Here is an 18022-nt window from a genome sequence, read left to right as displayed (position 1 = left end):
TCCTGAATTTTGCTGTAAACATACCTAAACTTTTAAAATCATGATTAATATTTTGTGTATGTTGATTCAGTTTTTAGTTTTTGATAGTCAAGAACTTTATATAGACTGTGTACCTGTAATGCATAGAATAATGTTATATGCAAAAATACATATAACTTTCAAGAATTAGAAAAACTATTGGAGAAAACTTCTGTGCATAAACTGTTCATAAAATATTTATTTACATTATTAAGCATGACAGGCAAACCCAATTGGAAAGTAGTGAATAATTACTTGTAACTTCAGTAGAACTACTGTTATTTATATTGCTGATGCCAAAATTATAATGAAATTAGGTAACTACATTCAGTAGAAGCTTAAAACAAATGGTCTTAACATCAAGTTCTGTTAGATTCTTAGTTTCTTTCCTTCCATATTAAAGAAAATTCCCAAGAATATTTTATACTCTCTTTAAGCAGCATGTAAACATTATATTTTAATCCACCAAAATGTAAATATTAAGTGAGGCCTGAAATGATAGGAAAATGTTTCTGGGCTTCAAGGCATTTCATTCTTTTTCTAAATTAATTTTATTACAGCAACAGTGCTTAAGAACACTTAACATGAGACCTACATTCTTGACAAATTTTTAAGTGTACTATACAATGCTGTTGACTTCAGGTACAATGTTGTACAGCAGATAGCTAGAATTTATTCACTTTGCTTACCGGAAATTTATTGATTAGTAAGTTCCCATTTCTCTTTTCCCTCATCCCCAGCCACTACCATTGCACTCTTTGATTCTATGAATTTGACTCTTTTAGATACTTCATATAAATGTATTCATGCTTGTAGTTGTCTATCTGTGACTGCATATTTCACTTAGCATAATGTCCTCAAGTTTCACCCATGTTATCACATGTTGCAAAACGTCTTCCTTTTTTAAAGATGAATGATATTCCATTGTATGTATATATCTCATCTTGTCATCCATTCCTTTGCCCATGGACATTTAGATTGTTTCCAAATATTGGCTATTGTAAATAGTGTTGCAATGAACATGAGTGTGCTAATATCTCTTCAAGATCCTGATTTCAATTCTTTAATACTCAAGAAGTGGTGTTGCTGGATCATTTTGTAGTTCTACATTCAATTTTTTGAGGAACCTTCATATTGTTTTCCACAGCAACCACACTATTTTTCATTCTCACCAGCAGTGTTTATGATTCCACTTTCTCTACATCCCTACCATTACTTGCTGTCTTTTGTTTTTTTGATAATAGACATCCTGACAGAGATGTAAGGTGATATCTCATGATTTTGATTTACATTTTTGTGATGATTAGTAATGTTGAACACCTTTTCACACACATGTTAGTCATCTGTATGCCTTCTTTGGAGAAAAGTCTGTTCATGTCTTCTGCTCAAAAAATGGACAGAAAACATGAAGAGACACTTTTCCAAAGAAGACATACAGATGGCCAACAGACACATGAAAAGATGCTCAACATCACTCATCATCAGAGAAATGCAAGACATCACCTCACACCCGTCAGAATAGCTAAAATAAAAAACACAAGAAACAACAAGTGTTGGAGAGGATGTGGGAAAAAGTAAACCCTGTGCACTGTTGGGAATGCAAAGTAGTGCAGCCACTGTGGAAAACAGTATGAAAGTTCCTTGAAAGTTAAAAATAAAACTACTTTGTAATCCAGTAATTGCACTACTGGCTGTTTACCTAAAAACTACAAAACCGCTAATTCAAAGGGATACATACATCCGTATGTTTATAGCAGCATTATTTACAGTAGTCAAATTATGGAAGCAGCCCAAGTGTCCATTGATAGATGAATGTGCAAAGAAAAGAAAAAAAAAATATATATATATATAAAATTCAGCCATAAAAAAGTTTTGCCATTTGCAACAACATGGATGGGGCTAAAGAGTATAATGCTAAGCAAAATCAGTCCCAAAGAGACAAATACTATAGGATTTCACTCATATGTGGAATTTAAGAAACAAAACAAACAAGTAAAAAGAGAAAAGGAAAAAAGAGAGAGAGAGAGACAAACTAAGAAAATGATTCTTAACTATAGAGAAAAAACTAATGGTTACCGTGGGGTGGAGATGGGGAATGGGTGAAACAGGGGATAGGGATTAAGGACGGCACTTGTCTTGATGAGCACAGGGTTATGTATGGACTTGTTGAATCAGTATATTATACACCTGAAACTAATATGACACTATATGTTAACTATATTGGAAAAATAAATTAATTAATTAATTAAAATAAAATAAAATAAAATAAATAAAATGCTAAATGAAAAATGATAAAAAATATACAGAAAACAAAACAAAACAAAAACAAATCTTCTGCCCATTTTTAAATTGGGTTAATTTTTGCTATTGGGTTATATGAATTCTTTATATACTTTGAAAGTTAACTCCTTATCAGTTATATGCTATGCAAATGTTTTCACTGTTTCCACAGGTTGCTTTTTCACTTTGTTGATTGTTTCTTTTATTTTGCAGAGCTTTTTCGTTTTGTGCAGTTCTACTTATTTATTTTAGCTTTTGTTGCTTATATTTTTAGTGTCACATTTAGGAATTCATTGCTAAGATCAATGTCAAAGAGCTTTTTCCCTATATTTTCTTCTAGGAGTTTTACTATTTCAGGTCATATGTTTAAGTCTTTAATCCATTTTGAGGTAATTTTTGTGTGTGGTGTAATTTAGGTGTCCAAAGTTACTCTTCTCCATGTGGCTGTCCAATTTTCTCATCATCACTTCTTGAAGAGAGCGGGTTTTTTTGCCCATTGAGAAGAATTAATGTTGTTAAAATATCTATGTTACCCAAAGTCATTTATATACCTGTTGGCTGGTTGTACATATTCCTTGGAGAAATGTCTGCTCAAGTTGACTGTGTTCACAAAAGATCTTTAGTCAGTTCCTCAGGCAGCCCCCATAAAAGATGGAGATTTAGTCATCCCATCCAATTCTTGCTTTCTCATGGAAAGGCTAGGAGCTAGGGTTTTTTATCTGCTCACTCTGTGCTGAACCAAGAGAGTCCAGGGCTACTGCCAGCCCAAACCTCTATCTGTTCTCATTTGCCCCGGGTAACTAGATTATGCTAGGTCTAGTTCGCATTCTCAGAGACACAAGTCAGAAGCCAGGCTTTGGGGCAGCCTCTGGAAAGTTTGTGGCATTGGATACCCAGACCAACTCTTCCCCCACCCCTACCCCCCAAGGAGAACCAGGTAGCTGTGATATTTGTTCGCTTGCTCTTTTCTGAGCTGAAGAGAGGAGCCATGGCATCTACCAATACAAAACACCATCTGTGTTCTCCCTCCAGGGGGGCAACACTGTGCCAAAGCCATCAGAGCTCCAAGACTGGCAAGAGAGATGTCAGCTTTTTGGGAAGCCCTGGGGAAATAGCATTGGACACACCAATCAACTCTTTGCTTCCTCAGGAAAAAGAAGCTAAGAGCTAAGATTTTTCATTTGCTTGCTCTGTGCTAAGCCATGGGGAGGAGATGTGATATCTACCAGTCCCAACCACCATCTCCATTTTCCCCCAGATGGCTAGCCTGTGTCTGACAATCAGAGCTCCAAGACTAGCAAGACAGAAGCCAACCATCTGGGAGTTTTCCTTAAGGAAAGGTTGGGGGGCTGGACAAATGAACCAACTCTTTCCTTCCCCTGGGAGAAGCTGGGAGATACGGGATCTCTTCCTGATCATATGGCAGAAACTGTGCTGAGGGTAGGCATTCTAGCAAGAAGGTGTCCTAATTTCCCTACAGGCTTCAGTTTGTCTGGGTTCATATTCTCCCAGGGTATAGAAGCCTTGCAATTAGTTTTGGATTTCTCACAAGGGCAATTTGTTTGGGAATTGTTGCTGAATCAGTGTGTTTGTCGGGGGAAGGAGAATCCAGGGCTTCCTACTCCACCATCTTGCTGATGTGACCCTCTGCAAGGCTCTTCTTACCTACTTCTCTGAGGAAGATTTGGTCTGATGACATTCTGATTTATTGATTAAGGGAGGATCCAAAAACTTTGAAAACTGCCATCTCCCCTGATGTCAGTTGCCTCTTAATTGGGACTCTTAAAGACTGCCTGTAGAACATTTTTTCCAAGTTCACACAAAAATCATACCATAAACATTTACTCAGGGTCCAATATATGAAAAGTATCTGGCAAAAGTAGGCATGAAGAAGAAAAAAAAAGAATAAAAGTTGGTCATTACCCTTTGCATGCTTACAATACAAAGCTGAGACTACAGGAAACATTACACATGTGAAGAATTTTGCATGGAAAAGAATGCATCTCTGACACCCCAAAAGGAGAAGGGTTTTTAAAGCATAAGATCTTCTCAACCTATTCAAAATTCTGCATGTTCGGGTCAGCCTCAATGTGGTAGACAGATTTGTCTTCTATTCAGCTTAATAGTTGGTAAGGACAGAAGCTGTTTTATTACGTGTTAAGAGTTGGCAAGCATAGGCACTGTTTGAAAGGCAACATCTTTGTGTTCATTTAGTTAATTTCTTTTGCCATGGCATGCTTTATTGCTTCATTGTGATCTGGTTCTCCTTAGGTACAAACTGTGGTGAGAATCTCTATATGTCATCTCACCCTAAGTCATGGTCAGCCCCAATCCAAAACTGGTATGATGAGGAGGACAATTTTATCTATGGTAAGGGAGCAAAGACTGCTGGTGCAGTTGTTGGACATTATACCCAGGTAAGGAAAACAAATTAAAATACTTCTGCCACAAATGTTCTAATATAGAAAGCTTCTCCAAATTATGACCAACCTGTGTTCAATTTGCGTGAGAATGTGAGTAGACCTAGTAGCCTTGGTGTTGGCCAGTACTTCATCTAAAGCTGTCATTTATTCCTTGGCTGGCAGAACTCTTCATAGGGAAGCACACCCTGTATTTTCCCAACATTATAGATGCATAAATTGAGGAATGTATATGAAAATTCAGTATTTTAAAATGTGTGATTTGCTTCAATAATTGAACTAAATATTTCCACAAGGCAATACCATAATGGTAACTTTTTTTTTCAGTTTTACAATTGGTACTATTTGTTTTTCAATATTTTCCCTCTTTCATGTACTCTCTCCTATGTTCCCTTCTGGATTTGTAGGTTGTCTGGTACTCCTCTTACCACGTTGGATGTGGAGTTGCCTATTGTCCCAATCAAGATATTCTGAAATATTACTATGTTTGCCAATATTGTCCTGCGTAAGTATACGCTTTAGAGCTGAATGCCAATAATCCCATCTGCAATTTAATATTTTGAAATTTTCATATATTGAACAAACTACAATACAAAGAATATTTCAATAAAAAGAAGGAATTGTGTCTTTGGAAATGCCTTTTAAGTTGAGATACATTCAATTTATCAGAGAAGACACCAGGTTTTCAGTTCCAAGTGTAAAATCTGAAACTCTATTTCCCCCAATTATAGAGTGACATCTTTTCTCTCAGTGACCTTTCCCTTGGGCTCACAGCTAATCAATGAGCATGGGTAGTGTGCATTTCTGTGGATTTGATGTCATTGGTTCTCACTAACTTCATACTCTAGGAAGGTGGCAGCTTGATGGTTAAGCAAGGGATGGACTGGGAAACTGGGAATGGCTGATTGTGATTTCAGCTCTTTCAGCTAAAATGTTCCCACCCCTGCTTATCTAAAATGCTACCTATGCTATTACCATCACAGATGATTCATTCATTGGCTCTCAAAGGTTTTTTCAAGAGATCTTTAATGTATTTCAGAGTCCGGGAGAGAAGAACATACTTAACCCTTGTTTTTCAGAAGTTTGCACAAAATCTCCATAATGAACCATCCTTTAAGGTCCTGACTTGCAGCAGGAAATGTGTTCTTTCATCAAAGATTATGTTTGAACTTACCCAGAATAAATTCTGTGGATATACTGAAGATCTAATCTCAACATATCTGTTAACCTTAATTTCTTTAAATGTTTGAAATTCCTTGCCATCGGGGACAGGGGACCCCTAAAACCAAGCTATCTTCAGGCTTTATTTTGAGACTGTCGATAACCCAAGTATATGGATCTCCTGTTTGAGAAGTATGACTCCCAATGTCATTTTCCTGCAAGGACCTATGAGGGTTTAGTAGAAAGAATTGAAAAGTTCCTAGGAGAATGCATCTAAAGTCACTGTCTGGCTCTAAGAAAGGAGGATCTGATGCCAGGTATCTGAAATGAGAGTTGGAGTGAATAATGAGGGAAAGCAGGGGTGAGAGAACTTCCAGAACATATTTGTGTCTATTTCACATTTTTCCAGGGGCTTACACACATTCGGGTATATTCTGTGCAGGGGCTGAGATTTAGATGCATGGCCTTGTGTTGTCGGCCTACTTGGAGCAATCGAGATTTTGACTGTCTTGTATTTTCAGATAATAACGGCCAATCAAATAATATTCACCAATGAGGGGTAGACTAGTTACTGTAAGACCAATATACCTTAGCGATTAGTGTTAATAAAACCATTTTTCTAACATTCCCTCTTTTTTAAGTATTAAAATCTTACACACAAAACCTCTAGACATTCAAAAATCTTCCTGTCACCCCTACTCCCAAATACAACACACCAAAAATCACTTGAAAATCATCACCCCCATCTAGAGGCCAAAAGCATCCTGGGCTTTACCTTCTCTAGTTCATATTTAAAAATTATCATATTTTCTTTTTTAAATGTAAAATTACATGTAACTTTAAGCATTTTGCCTATGGCAACCCTTTCTTTCCCAGGAACTTGCTGTCTCTCTAAGAAATATGTTTTATCACCAGCCAGCACCTTGGGGTACATTGCTTTAGCAATTGACCACATCTTCTGGGTGAGAAAGAATGTTGCCATGTTGAAATATACTCCAAAAATTTTAGACCCCATTTATCCCATTTCAGTGTCTCAGGCTGGGAGATTATGGTCAAGGAAGTAAGTGAATGTGTGAGTTTTTTTCTTACTTTACATTGGTATCTGAGTACATTTTGGGAATTTTAGTTTTTCAGTTATTTGACATGATTAAAAACACTGAATAAATACTCAGGTGTTTGTGGTGATAGGTGCCACCCTAGTAGCATAAACTAAACTGAAAAATGAAAAATGTTTGACACTCTGTATTTCAAATTTCAGTGGTAATCATGTTAACAAGATAAATACACCCTACCTAGAAGGAAAGCCTTGTGCCAGCTGCCCTTATGACTGTGACAATGGACTATGCAGTAAGTTTGAAGTCATTAACTTGTTAGTACATCTAATAATATGGACTGACTTTTGTTTTTTAATAATTAGGAAATTTCAGGCATCTGAATGGCTCTGTCAGTTAAGCATCTGACTCTTGATTTTGGCTCAGGTCATGATCTCAGGTCAAGCCCCATGCCAGGCTGACAGCGTGGATCCTGCTCAGGTTTCTCTCTCTCTCTCTTTCTCTTTCTCTCTCTGTCTCTCCATCAAAATAAATAAATAAACATGAAAAAAAGAATTAGAAAATCTTCTGATTGTAAACCAACTTAAGCAATTCCCTCATGCAAAATACAAAAAATATTCAACAGAGGGTGTTTAATCAAAAAATGTACACAAGCCAGTATCTATATTTATTTGTAACTAGAACCCTGTAACCATATATAACCTAAAGAAATATCTACCATCCATGTATATTTGTGCTTATGTTGGACTCATTACCTATTGGCATATATAAAAATGTTTCTGTGAAAATATTCATTGTAATTGAATATTTTCCTGTCAAAATTAATGCAATTGTAGCAAAATTTCATTATTGCGTTTTAAAAAGAGAAAATATGTACAAACATAAAGGTATGAGATCACAGATATGGTTCAGTCCAGACACCAAACATTTCTTATACACCAATGAGTTCATTATACTAAATTCATTTTTCCCATAGTATAGTTAGAATAATCAAGTTTAATTTAATAACCATTTGCACTTGTGTTGTTAGTAATTTTTATATACTTTTAAAATGTCAATCAAATCCTTGTATAGCAATATTAACTCACAGAAGTCTAAAAAATATTTTAGCAAAAAGGACTACATTTAGTGTCATATATCTCATTTTCAGTGTTGTTATGAATATAAATACTAAGAGTTGGTATTTTTGTTTGGTTGGGATATGTCATTAAATTATTATGAATAGTATAATGGACCCATTACCTGAGATTTTTACCTTTCAGATGCATTCATCAGACTAAACTGTAGCATTCTCAGTATACTAAACTGTATACATTCTCAATTGTATAGCTCCAATTCAGAATATTGATGATATCAAAGCTATACATCAATTAAATAAAATACTTACACGTCTGATGAATACTATTTGTTAATGGGTTTGGAATTTATCCTGTTAGTAATGAGCAACCAATTGAAAGATTTTTTTTTTCAATGTTTATTTATTTTTGGGACAGAGAGAGACAGAGCATGAACAGGGGAGGGGCAGAGAGAGAGGGAGACACAGAATCGGAAACAGGCTCCAGGCTCTGAGCCATCAGCCCAGAGCCTGATGTGGGGCTCGAACTCCCAGACTGCAAGATCATGACCTGGCTGAAGTTGGACGCTTAACCGACTGTGCCACCCAGGCGCCCCTGAAAGATTTTTAAACAGAAGAGTGATGAAGTCAGAATTGTGTTTTATCAAGATCTGGCAGTAGTATGGAAAAACAAGTGGATTCAAGCCAGCTTGGAGACTGTTGAAAACATGGGTTCAAAAGCCAAATGGATGTTTTTACTGCATTAGGACAAAATGAATGAAGAGAAATGGACAGTAATGAATGACAAGAAAGAAGTAGAATGGCTACTGTTTGTTACTTGCATTTGTTGAGTGCTGATAAAAAGTAGAGAGCCATGAGTTCATATTGATTCCCAGTATCTGGTTTGAATTATTTAGTAGTTAAGTTTCATTTCTCTGATACTGGGGGAGTTAGTTGGGAGTTGGGGAGGGGACTCCAAAGGAATGCCAAGTTTGCAGGTAAAGTGATGAATTTAGTTTGAGAATTAATTGAGTTTGTGGCCACTGAGGGACTTCAAAGTGGAAATGTCAGATAATTGTGTAAAATTCCCTCCCATTTTTATATCCACATCTTCTCATAATGGTTTATTATTCTTGAAAGAAAAACTAGTGGCGCTAGCATCTAATGGAGCAACAGTGTCTAATATAACTTTTTGCAATGATGGAAATGTTCAATCTTTGCACTGTCCTGTAAAGTAGCCACTAGTCAGATTGGTCATGGAGCACTGGGAATGTAACATGTGTCACTGATAACCTGAAAATGTATTTTCTTAATTTTATTTAATTTTAATTAATTTAAGTTTAAATTTAAACAACCTCATGGCTAAAGGCTACAATTCTGGACAGTGCAATTTTAGAGACTCATTTACATTTATTTTATTTTGTTTTCTGAGGAAGAAAAGTAGGTCAATTCATCTTAGAAACATTTCAAAAAGCTCAAATTTTAAAAGGAGTGGTGGATTAATGTGTCCCTTGACATCATAGTGTAATGATGCCAACTTGTTTTTTCAATTGTGTTCTCCCCACTTGCATTGAATGTATTGTTTGTGTTGCTGCTATAGAGGAAAATTATAATGAACTAATTTCTTTGTTTTTATTTCAGCCAATGGTTGCAAGTATGAAGATAAATATCAAAACTGTAATGATTTGAAGAAAACACTATCCTGTACCCATAGTCTTCCCAAGGACAGTTGCAAGGCTTCCTGCTATTGTAAAGATAAAATTTATTAAACACCCAATACAGACTGAGGGGGGCTAAGTAGAGAAGGGCCACACTATCTACTTAGATGTGACATTAGCAAAGATATTGTCAGCATGTTGGCTACAAACTTGATTCCAAGTAATAAGGAGTCTTTTTCTCTTGGATCTACTTTTTATTTTACAGAAATTTCTTTCATCAAAGGATTAAAAAGTTACATAATCTATGATTATATTATCTGTTGCTCATGTAAAAATTATGAGCGATAAGGAAATTCTGAGAAACCATTACAGACAAGAGGAGACTAAGAAAACATGAGAACTAAATGGAACGTGGTCTCTCAGATCAGATTCTGGAACACAAAAAGGTCATTAATGGAAAAAGTGGTGAAATCTGAATAGGGTCTGAATTGTTTTTGATAGTAATGTCTCTTATTCTTGACAAATGTACTAGGGTTATACAAGATGATAACATGAGGGGAAACTGAAACTGGGTGAAGAGTATATAGGAATTCTCTGCACTATCTTAGCAAAATGTCTATAAATCTAAAAATACTCCAAAATAAAAAGTGCATTAAAAAAAAAAACACTTTTCGTGGCTCCATAATGCTTGGAAAATTCTCCTCTTGATTATCCGGTTATTCTTTCTCAGATACCCCTCCCCCAGTGTCTCTACTCCATTGCTAAATGTTTGATTTTATTTTTTTCATGGACCTTCCAGATAATACCAATGATTGGACTGTCAAATTAGACTCATATCCTTATCCAGTGTCAAGATTCACTATTTCAAGGACAGGAATAGTCATGGGGTAAAGGGAAATTAGGGAGAGGTTCAAGATCATCAATGCAGTTCCTGAATGTTATTTAAATTTTTTTAACACTTATTTATTTTTGAGAGAAATAGAGAATGAGCAGGAAAGAGGTAGGGAGAGAGGAAGACACAGAATCCAAAGCAGGCTGCAAGCTCTGAGCTGTTAGCACAAAGCCCAACTCAGGGATCAAACTCAAGAACCATGAGATCGTGACCTGAGCCAAAGTCTGATGCTCAACTGACTGAGCCACTCAGGCGCCCCTTGAATGCTATATTTGCAGCACATTCCTTAATATCTACAGTGAAAGTCTTCTTATTCTACTTTCAAAATCTTTCCATTGACTTCTTGAGTACTTAGGATAACACTCTTAAACTGATCTGCAAGAAGTTGAATTTTTTTTATACTTTCCCTTTTAACCTCACTTCATTCCTCTCTCCTTTATTTCTTAGGCTCTAAGTACAATGATCTTATCAAATTCTTTCAAGCTCCGCAGGATTTTCCATACCTAAGGGCATTTTTATTTGCTATAGCTCTGTCTGAAAGAGTCATCCTTCTAGTATTTGCTAGAATAACTCCTTCACATTAAATGCCACCTTACCCAAGAGATTCCTTAGAGTTTAATCTGAAGAACTCCTCCCATTTTTCTCTCATAGCTCCTTGTATTTCTTTTACAATAATCATTGCAATGTATAATAATTCATTCCTGTATTCAATAAATATTTATTGAAAAATGTCTCTGGTATTTACTTAGGTACTTTGAAATAGGGTGATTAACAAGAGAGACCAAGTTCCAAACTTCATGGAGTTCAGACTTTCATACAGGAAAGAGGAAGGAAATTATTTGCAAATAAATACTTAAGATATTGGAGGTGGTAAGTGCTATGAACTAAAATGGGCAACAGAATAGAGAATAAAGAGGACAGACTAGGAAAATGTTAATAGGAGAGTCAGGTACATCCTTTCTGAGGATGGATTAGAATCATAACAGAAGTGAGAGAACAACGGATAAGATAATTTGATCGAAACAAAAACAGAATAGTGAGTATAAAGTTGTTAAGGTAGGAATAAAGTTAGCATATTTGAGGAAAGGCAAGAAGACTAGAATGACTGAAGTGGAATGAGCAAGATAAAGGTCATTTTGAAAGCAGGTCAGAGAATTGGGCAGAAACTTAGTCCCATGGTATGCCCTAGGGCACATAAAGAATTAGGATATTGTTGTAAGCGAGATAGCAAGCCATGAGAGTATACTGAAGAAGAGAGTGAGATGATGAGGTACAGACTGTAAGAGAATAAGAGTGGGAGCAAAAACCCAGTTAAGATACTATTGACTAGAAGAGAGATTAACTTAAACTGCACTAGATTATAGATATACCATGTATACAGTGCATATTGTGCAATTTCAGGATTATTTTTGTTTATGTCATGACAGAAAACAGGAGAACTATTCCCCAGCTCAGGCTAGCATTACCTTATGCCAAAGGCAGACAAAGATATCACAAAAGAATAGAAAACTACATACTATTATTTCTCATGAACATAGATACAACATTTAAAAAGGATTATACACCATGAGAAAATGAAGTTATTGAAGCAATAAACTGTTATTTAAACATTCATAAATCAATTAATGTCATATACCATTTTAAAATAAAGGTATCATATATTTAGATATGCAAAAATGTATAAAAAGATGCAAAAAATACACTTGACAAAATTCAACACATTTAATGAAAACAATATTCAGAAAACTGGGAATAGAAGGTATCTTCCTCATCTTAATAAGAAATATTTTACAAAATCCTCCAGCTAGCTTTATATGTAGTAGTGAACGACTGAATTATTTCTTTATATTATAGGTGAAAACAATATTAAAGTATTTTTTAATCTGGAATTCCCTTACAGTAATAAAGCAAAGCTGTCAGTTTGCACCACTTTGTTCACATTGTAAGTGAACTGCCAATGCAGTAAAATAAAGAAGAAAATAAAAGCATACAGAGTGGAAAAGGGCACTGGGTAGGTGTCCAGAGACCTAGGTTCCGATCTTGCTCTCCCTGGACTACCTACATGTAACCTTGGGGGAAGATGGCAGAGTAGAAGGACCCTAAGCTCACCTTGTCCCACAGATACAACTAGATAACATTCACATCAGTGTAAATAACCCAGAAAATGATCCAGAGACTGCAGAACAAACCTCACAACTAAAAGTCGGGGGGACGCCACATCAAAAAAGTTAACAAGGGTGAAGACACGGTTTGGGAGTGAAATGGACCATGGCCATCCACAGTGGGGAGAGAACCAGTGGCATGAAGAAAGGCAAAAAACGGACTTTCATACTGGGGAGCCCACAAACAGTGAAGACAAATCCCTGTAACATTTGCCTTTGAAAGGGGGCTGAATTTTGTGAATTCTTACAGCCAGGATCAAGACTTAAAGCATACAGTTTTAAAAATCAGTGGGCTCTGTCTCTAGGAGAGCCCAGAGGACAAGAGGAAGGTGAATCCTTGCCCTGAAAGAGCACAACAAACAGCCCATTCAGATACAGCACAGAACCAGCAGTTTAAAAAACGCTGGTGGCAGATGGGAGGGAGACTGATTTGTTCATCTCAGAGTGCCGTCTGGAGAGAGATAAATCATGGGAAGACCCCTTTAGGAACAAAGGACCTGGCAAGTGCCATTTCCTTCTCCTGCCCCCCAGCAAAAACAATGGCCACCTGTGGGAAATAAGCACCAACACTCTTACCTAACTTGCTTGCACCAAGCTTGCCCACCCCCTGTATCAGTGGATCCACCCTTCCCAGTCATGCTTGTCTCATTCCTAGCATTGTGTGCCCCCTTCCCCTCCCAGAAGACCACCACAAACTCTGTCAACACCACATCTCCCAACCCTTGTGTTTTGTTGGACCTCAGTTCCTGCAGCAGTGAGGGCAAGTATCATTTCCATGGATGCAGAAAAGGCATTTGACAAAGTACAACATCCATTCATTATAAAAAGCCTCTCCTAAGTAGGTCTAGAGGGAATATACCTCAACATAATAAAGGCCTTCGGGAAAAACTCAGAGCTTTTCCCCTTAGGTCAGGAACAAGACAAGGATGTCCATTCTCAATCCTTTTATTCAACATAGTAATGCAAGTCCTAGCCAAAGAAATTAGACAACATAAAGAAATGAAAGGCATCCAAATTGGTAAGGAAGAAGTAAAACTCTCACTATTTGCACATGACAGAATACAATATATTTAAAAAAACAAAGACTCCACCAGAAAACTACTAGAACTGATAGGTCAATTCAAGAAATTCGCTGGATACAAAACCAATATACAAAAATCTGTTGCATTCCTATATACTAACAATGAAGCACCAGAAAATGAAATTAAGAAAACAACCTCATTTACAGTTGCACCAAAAACAATAAAATATTTAGGAATAACCTAAACTAAAAACATGAAAGATCTGTACTCTGAAAACCATAAAACACTGATGAAAGGAATTCAAGAAGACACCAATAAATGGAAAGACATTCCATGCTCATGGGTTTGAAGAACAAATATTATTAAAATGTCTATGTTACCCAAAGCAATCCACAGATTTCATGCAAGCCCTATCAAAATACCAACATTTTTCACAGAGCTAGAACAAGGCCCCTAAAATTTGTATGGAACCACAAAAGACCTCAAATAATGAAGCAATCTTGAAAAAGAAAAGCAAAACTGGAGGTATCACAATTTCAGACTTTAAGTTACATTACAAAGCTGTAGTAATTAAAACAGTATGGTACTGGCATAAAAATAGACACATTGATCAGCAGAATAGAACAGAAAACCCAGCAATAAACCCACAACTGATGGTCAATTAATCTTCAACAAAGGAGGAATGAATATACAATGGGAAAAAGTCTCTTCAACAACAGTTATTGGGAAAACTGGACAGCCACATGAAAAGAATGAAACTGGACCACTTTCTTTCACCATACACAAAATTATAAAGTCAGAATGGATTAAAGACCCAAATGTGACACCTGAAACCATAAAAATACTACAAGAGAGCACAGGAGCTCTGACATGAGCTATAGGGACACTTTTCTAGATCTGTCTCCTGAGGCAAAGGAAGTAAATGCAAAAATAAAGTATTGGGACTACATCAAAACAAAAAGCTTCTGAACAATGAAGGAAACAACAACTAAAAGGCAGCAAACAGAATGGGAGAAGACATTTGCAAATGACACATCTGATAAAGGGCTAGTATCCAAAATGTATAAAGAATTGATTATAACTCAACACACCAAAAACAAATAATCCAATTAAAAATGGACAGAAGACATGAACAGACATTTCTCCAAAGAAGACATACCAATGGTCAACAGACACGTGAAAAGATGTTCAACATCACTCATCATTAAGGAAATGCAAATCAAAACTACAGTGAGATATCACTTCACAACTGTCAGAATGGCTTAAATAGAAAACAAAAGAAACAACAAGTGTTGAAGAGGTTTTTTTGGAAAAAAGAAAAGGAACCCTTGTGCACTGTTTGTGGGAATGCAAACCCGTGCAGCCATTGTGGAAGACAATATGGAGGTTTCCAAAAATTAAAATTAGAATTACCATATGACCCAGTAATTTCATTACTGGGTGTTTACCCATAGCATATGAAAACACTAATTAGAAAATATATACGCACCCCTATATTTTTGCACCATTATTTACAATAGTCAAACTATGGAAGCAGCCCAAGTTTCCACTAATAGATGAATGGATAAAGAAGTGATAAACACACACACACACACACACACACACACACACACACACACACCAGAATATTATTCAGCCATAAATAGAATGAAATCTTGCCATTTGCAGCAACAAGGATAGAGCTAGAGAGCTTAATGCTAAGCAAAATAAGTCAGTCTGAGAGAGACAAATAACATATGGTTTCATTTATATGTGGAATTTAATGAAACAAATGAGCAAAGGGGAAAAAAAGAGAGACAGACCAAGAAATAGACTCTTAAGTATGGAGAACAAACTGATGGTTAGCTGAGGAAAGGTGGGTGTGAAGAATGGGTGAAATAGGTGATGGGGATTAAAGAGTTCACTGACCAAGATGAAAAAATAAATTAAGTGAATAATAATTTTAAAAAAACGAAGAGAAAGGAAAGGTAGAAACTGTCCTTATTTGCAAATTAAAATGATTTTTGTAGAAAACCAAAGGAATCTATAAAATAGCTGTAAGAACTAATAAGCAAGTTTAGCAAGGTCACTTGTTTACAGGGTGGAGGGGGAGAAGAGTATATTACATGTAAAGGAATAAGGTAAGAATTACAGTGGATTTCTCTGCAAAGTTCATGCAAGATGCTACCCCCAGCTCTCAGGCACTTTCAACACTGCTCCTTTGAGCTCAGCACACTGTTAACTTTTTATTTTACTTGAATATTTAGAAGCACTTGTACTATTCCTTTCAATAGTGGAGTTGTACTTTCAAGTGCCTCAAAACCTACAAGGTTTCTTCTGTTCTGAATTTGCCCTCCATACCAAATTCATCATCAACACTGCTCTTTTAATCTCTTCACATCCCAACCATTTGTTCTATTTCTACTGCTCTAAAATTAATATGGGAAAATGTCACCATCTTCTTATTTTTTCTGTCACCAATTTCTCCACTCTGTGAATCACCCCGCACAACGTTATTAGGTACCTTTTTAAAAAAGTTTTTATTTAAATTCCTAATTTACTAAATGCACTAAATTCCTAAATTCCTAAATTTATTTAGTTTACACACAGTGTAATATTAGCTTCATGTGTATAATATAATGATTCAACACTCCCATACATTCATTATACAGTGCTCATCACAAGAAGTGCACTCCTTCATCCCCATCACCTCTTTAACCCAGCCCCCACCTACCTCCCCTCTGGTAACCATCAGTCTATTCCCTGTAGTTGAGAGTCCATTTCTTTGTTTGCCTCTCTTTTTTTTTCCCCCGGTGCTCATTTGTGTTTTTTTTCTTAAATTCAACATATGAGTGAAATCATATAGTATTTTTTCCTCTGATTTATTTCGCTTAGCATAATACTCTCTAGCTCGATTCATGTCATTGCAAATGGCAACATTTCTTTCCTTTTTTGTGGTTGAGTAATATTCCATTCTGAAGCTTTTATAAAATAATATTTGATCATAAAATTTCCCAACACTCAATGAAAGTGCATCCCACGTTATATAAAGAAGTGAATCTTGTTAGACTTCTACACAAAGTTATGCCAACATTTTCACCAGCCTATCATTCTGACTTATATACACCTTATGATACATTGATTTGTCTGTTTCTGCCCTTCCAAACAAGTGTTCTAAACTTTTTTTTTCTAATCCAGCCATGCACATTTTTCAAAGAAGTTCAAGTGTCACTCCACCATCTAATTTTTATCCAGATTGTATCAGCTCAGAATTCCTAATTATTGTAGATATTTCCTATTCCAGCTACTTAGAACTAAACCGGACTACCTGGTAATGTCCATGTGTATGTATTTTTCCCACAGTACTATATGTCTTAGAGGAAAGTGTGCCTTTTTCTCTGAATTCCCTAGGAATCTAGGCCAAGCCAATATATTTATTTTCTCAACAAATATTTATAAATTATTACTCAGGTAACTGGTATCATGCTAGTCTTGACATATAGCAATAATCTATAGAGATACAGTCCATTTTTCAAATACATATTTACTCACAATATCTATCACTACCACACTCAAGTTGCTCTCATTTTGACATCATCAATGGGAACAGGTAATAATTATAGGTATGCTGTCTCCCAGAATGAAAAATAGGATATTCACAGTAAATTATAGACTGTTATAGGATAACAATGAATTGTGTTGTACTAATAAAAAAACAAATGGACTAAGCAATTCTATTTATAAATAAATGAGTAGCAACTATGTGGATATAAGTAATTGAAATGTTAAATTAATAATCTAAGCAAGACACAATGAAAACATGAATATAACAGTGAGAAAGACAGATCCGGGGCTGGATTTTGTAAACATTCAGAAGGGCAAACCGTCAGGAGTTAACTTTGATTGAACGTAACCATAAGAGTAAATCAGGCTAGGATGACTTCTAAATTCTGAAGTTTTTAGTTAGTGGTACTTGAACTAAAAGAGCAGTACAAGAGAGTTAAAATAACGTCTGTGCATTGGGCACTTGGAATTTTAACACTGCCAGGGGAAAATGACACTCAGCACTATGAGACATGGCAGTTTGCTATAGTCTCAAAGGTTGGAATGAGAAATTTCAAGCCTCTTCGCAGGGGGTACAGAGAACTAACGTGTGATGCACATTGATCCTTGGTTTATCATCTTTTGACCAAATGTATTCTTGGTGTGATGAATTCATTCATTCCTTTAAATTTTGAAAACAACTAAGCATTGAAGAAAATGCATCTATTACTCATCTGCCATCTGTGAAGACAGACAATAAATACATCTTCAACCAAGGCCA

At 36.0% G+C, this 18022-nt stretch overlaps 1 protein-coding gene across 2 annotated transcripts in view; it reads left to right on the top strand.

Annotated features, from left to right (window-relative positions):
- Positions 1 to 11264, top strand: part of LOC101081299 (cysteine-rich secretory protein 2-like) — a 55453-nt gene extending 44189 nt beyond the window's left edge. For both annotated transcript variants that reach the window (XM_003986225.6, XM_045057635.1), the window contains 4 exons: positions 4570 to 4715; positions 5126 to 5223; positions 7138 to 7226; positions 9627 to 11264. In XM_003986225.6, the coding sequence (XP_003986274.3) occupies positions 4570 to 4715; positions 5126 to 5223; positions 7138 to 7226; positions 9627 to 9754 (461 nt within the window). In that variant the 3' untranslated portion in view covers positions 9755 to 11264. The remainder of the gene's footprint in view (positions 1 to 4569; positions 4716 to 5125; positions 5224 to 7137; positions 7227 to 9626) is intronic.
- The last annotated feature ends 6758 nt before the right edge of the window (positions 11265 to 18022 follow it).

The sequence above is a fragment of the Felis catus genome, chromosome B2, assembly GCF_018350175.1.
Source record: "Felis catus isolate Fca126 chromosome B2, F.catus_Fca126_mat1.0, whole genome shotgun sequence".
Lineage (NCBI taxonomy): Eukaryota > Metazoa > Chordata > Mammalia > Carnivora > Felidae > Felis > Felis catus.
Note: the sequence above shows the minus strand (reverse complement) of the source record. Positions and strands in the feature narration are given on the sequence as shown.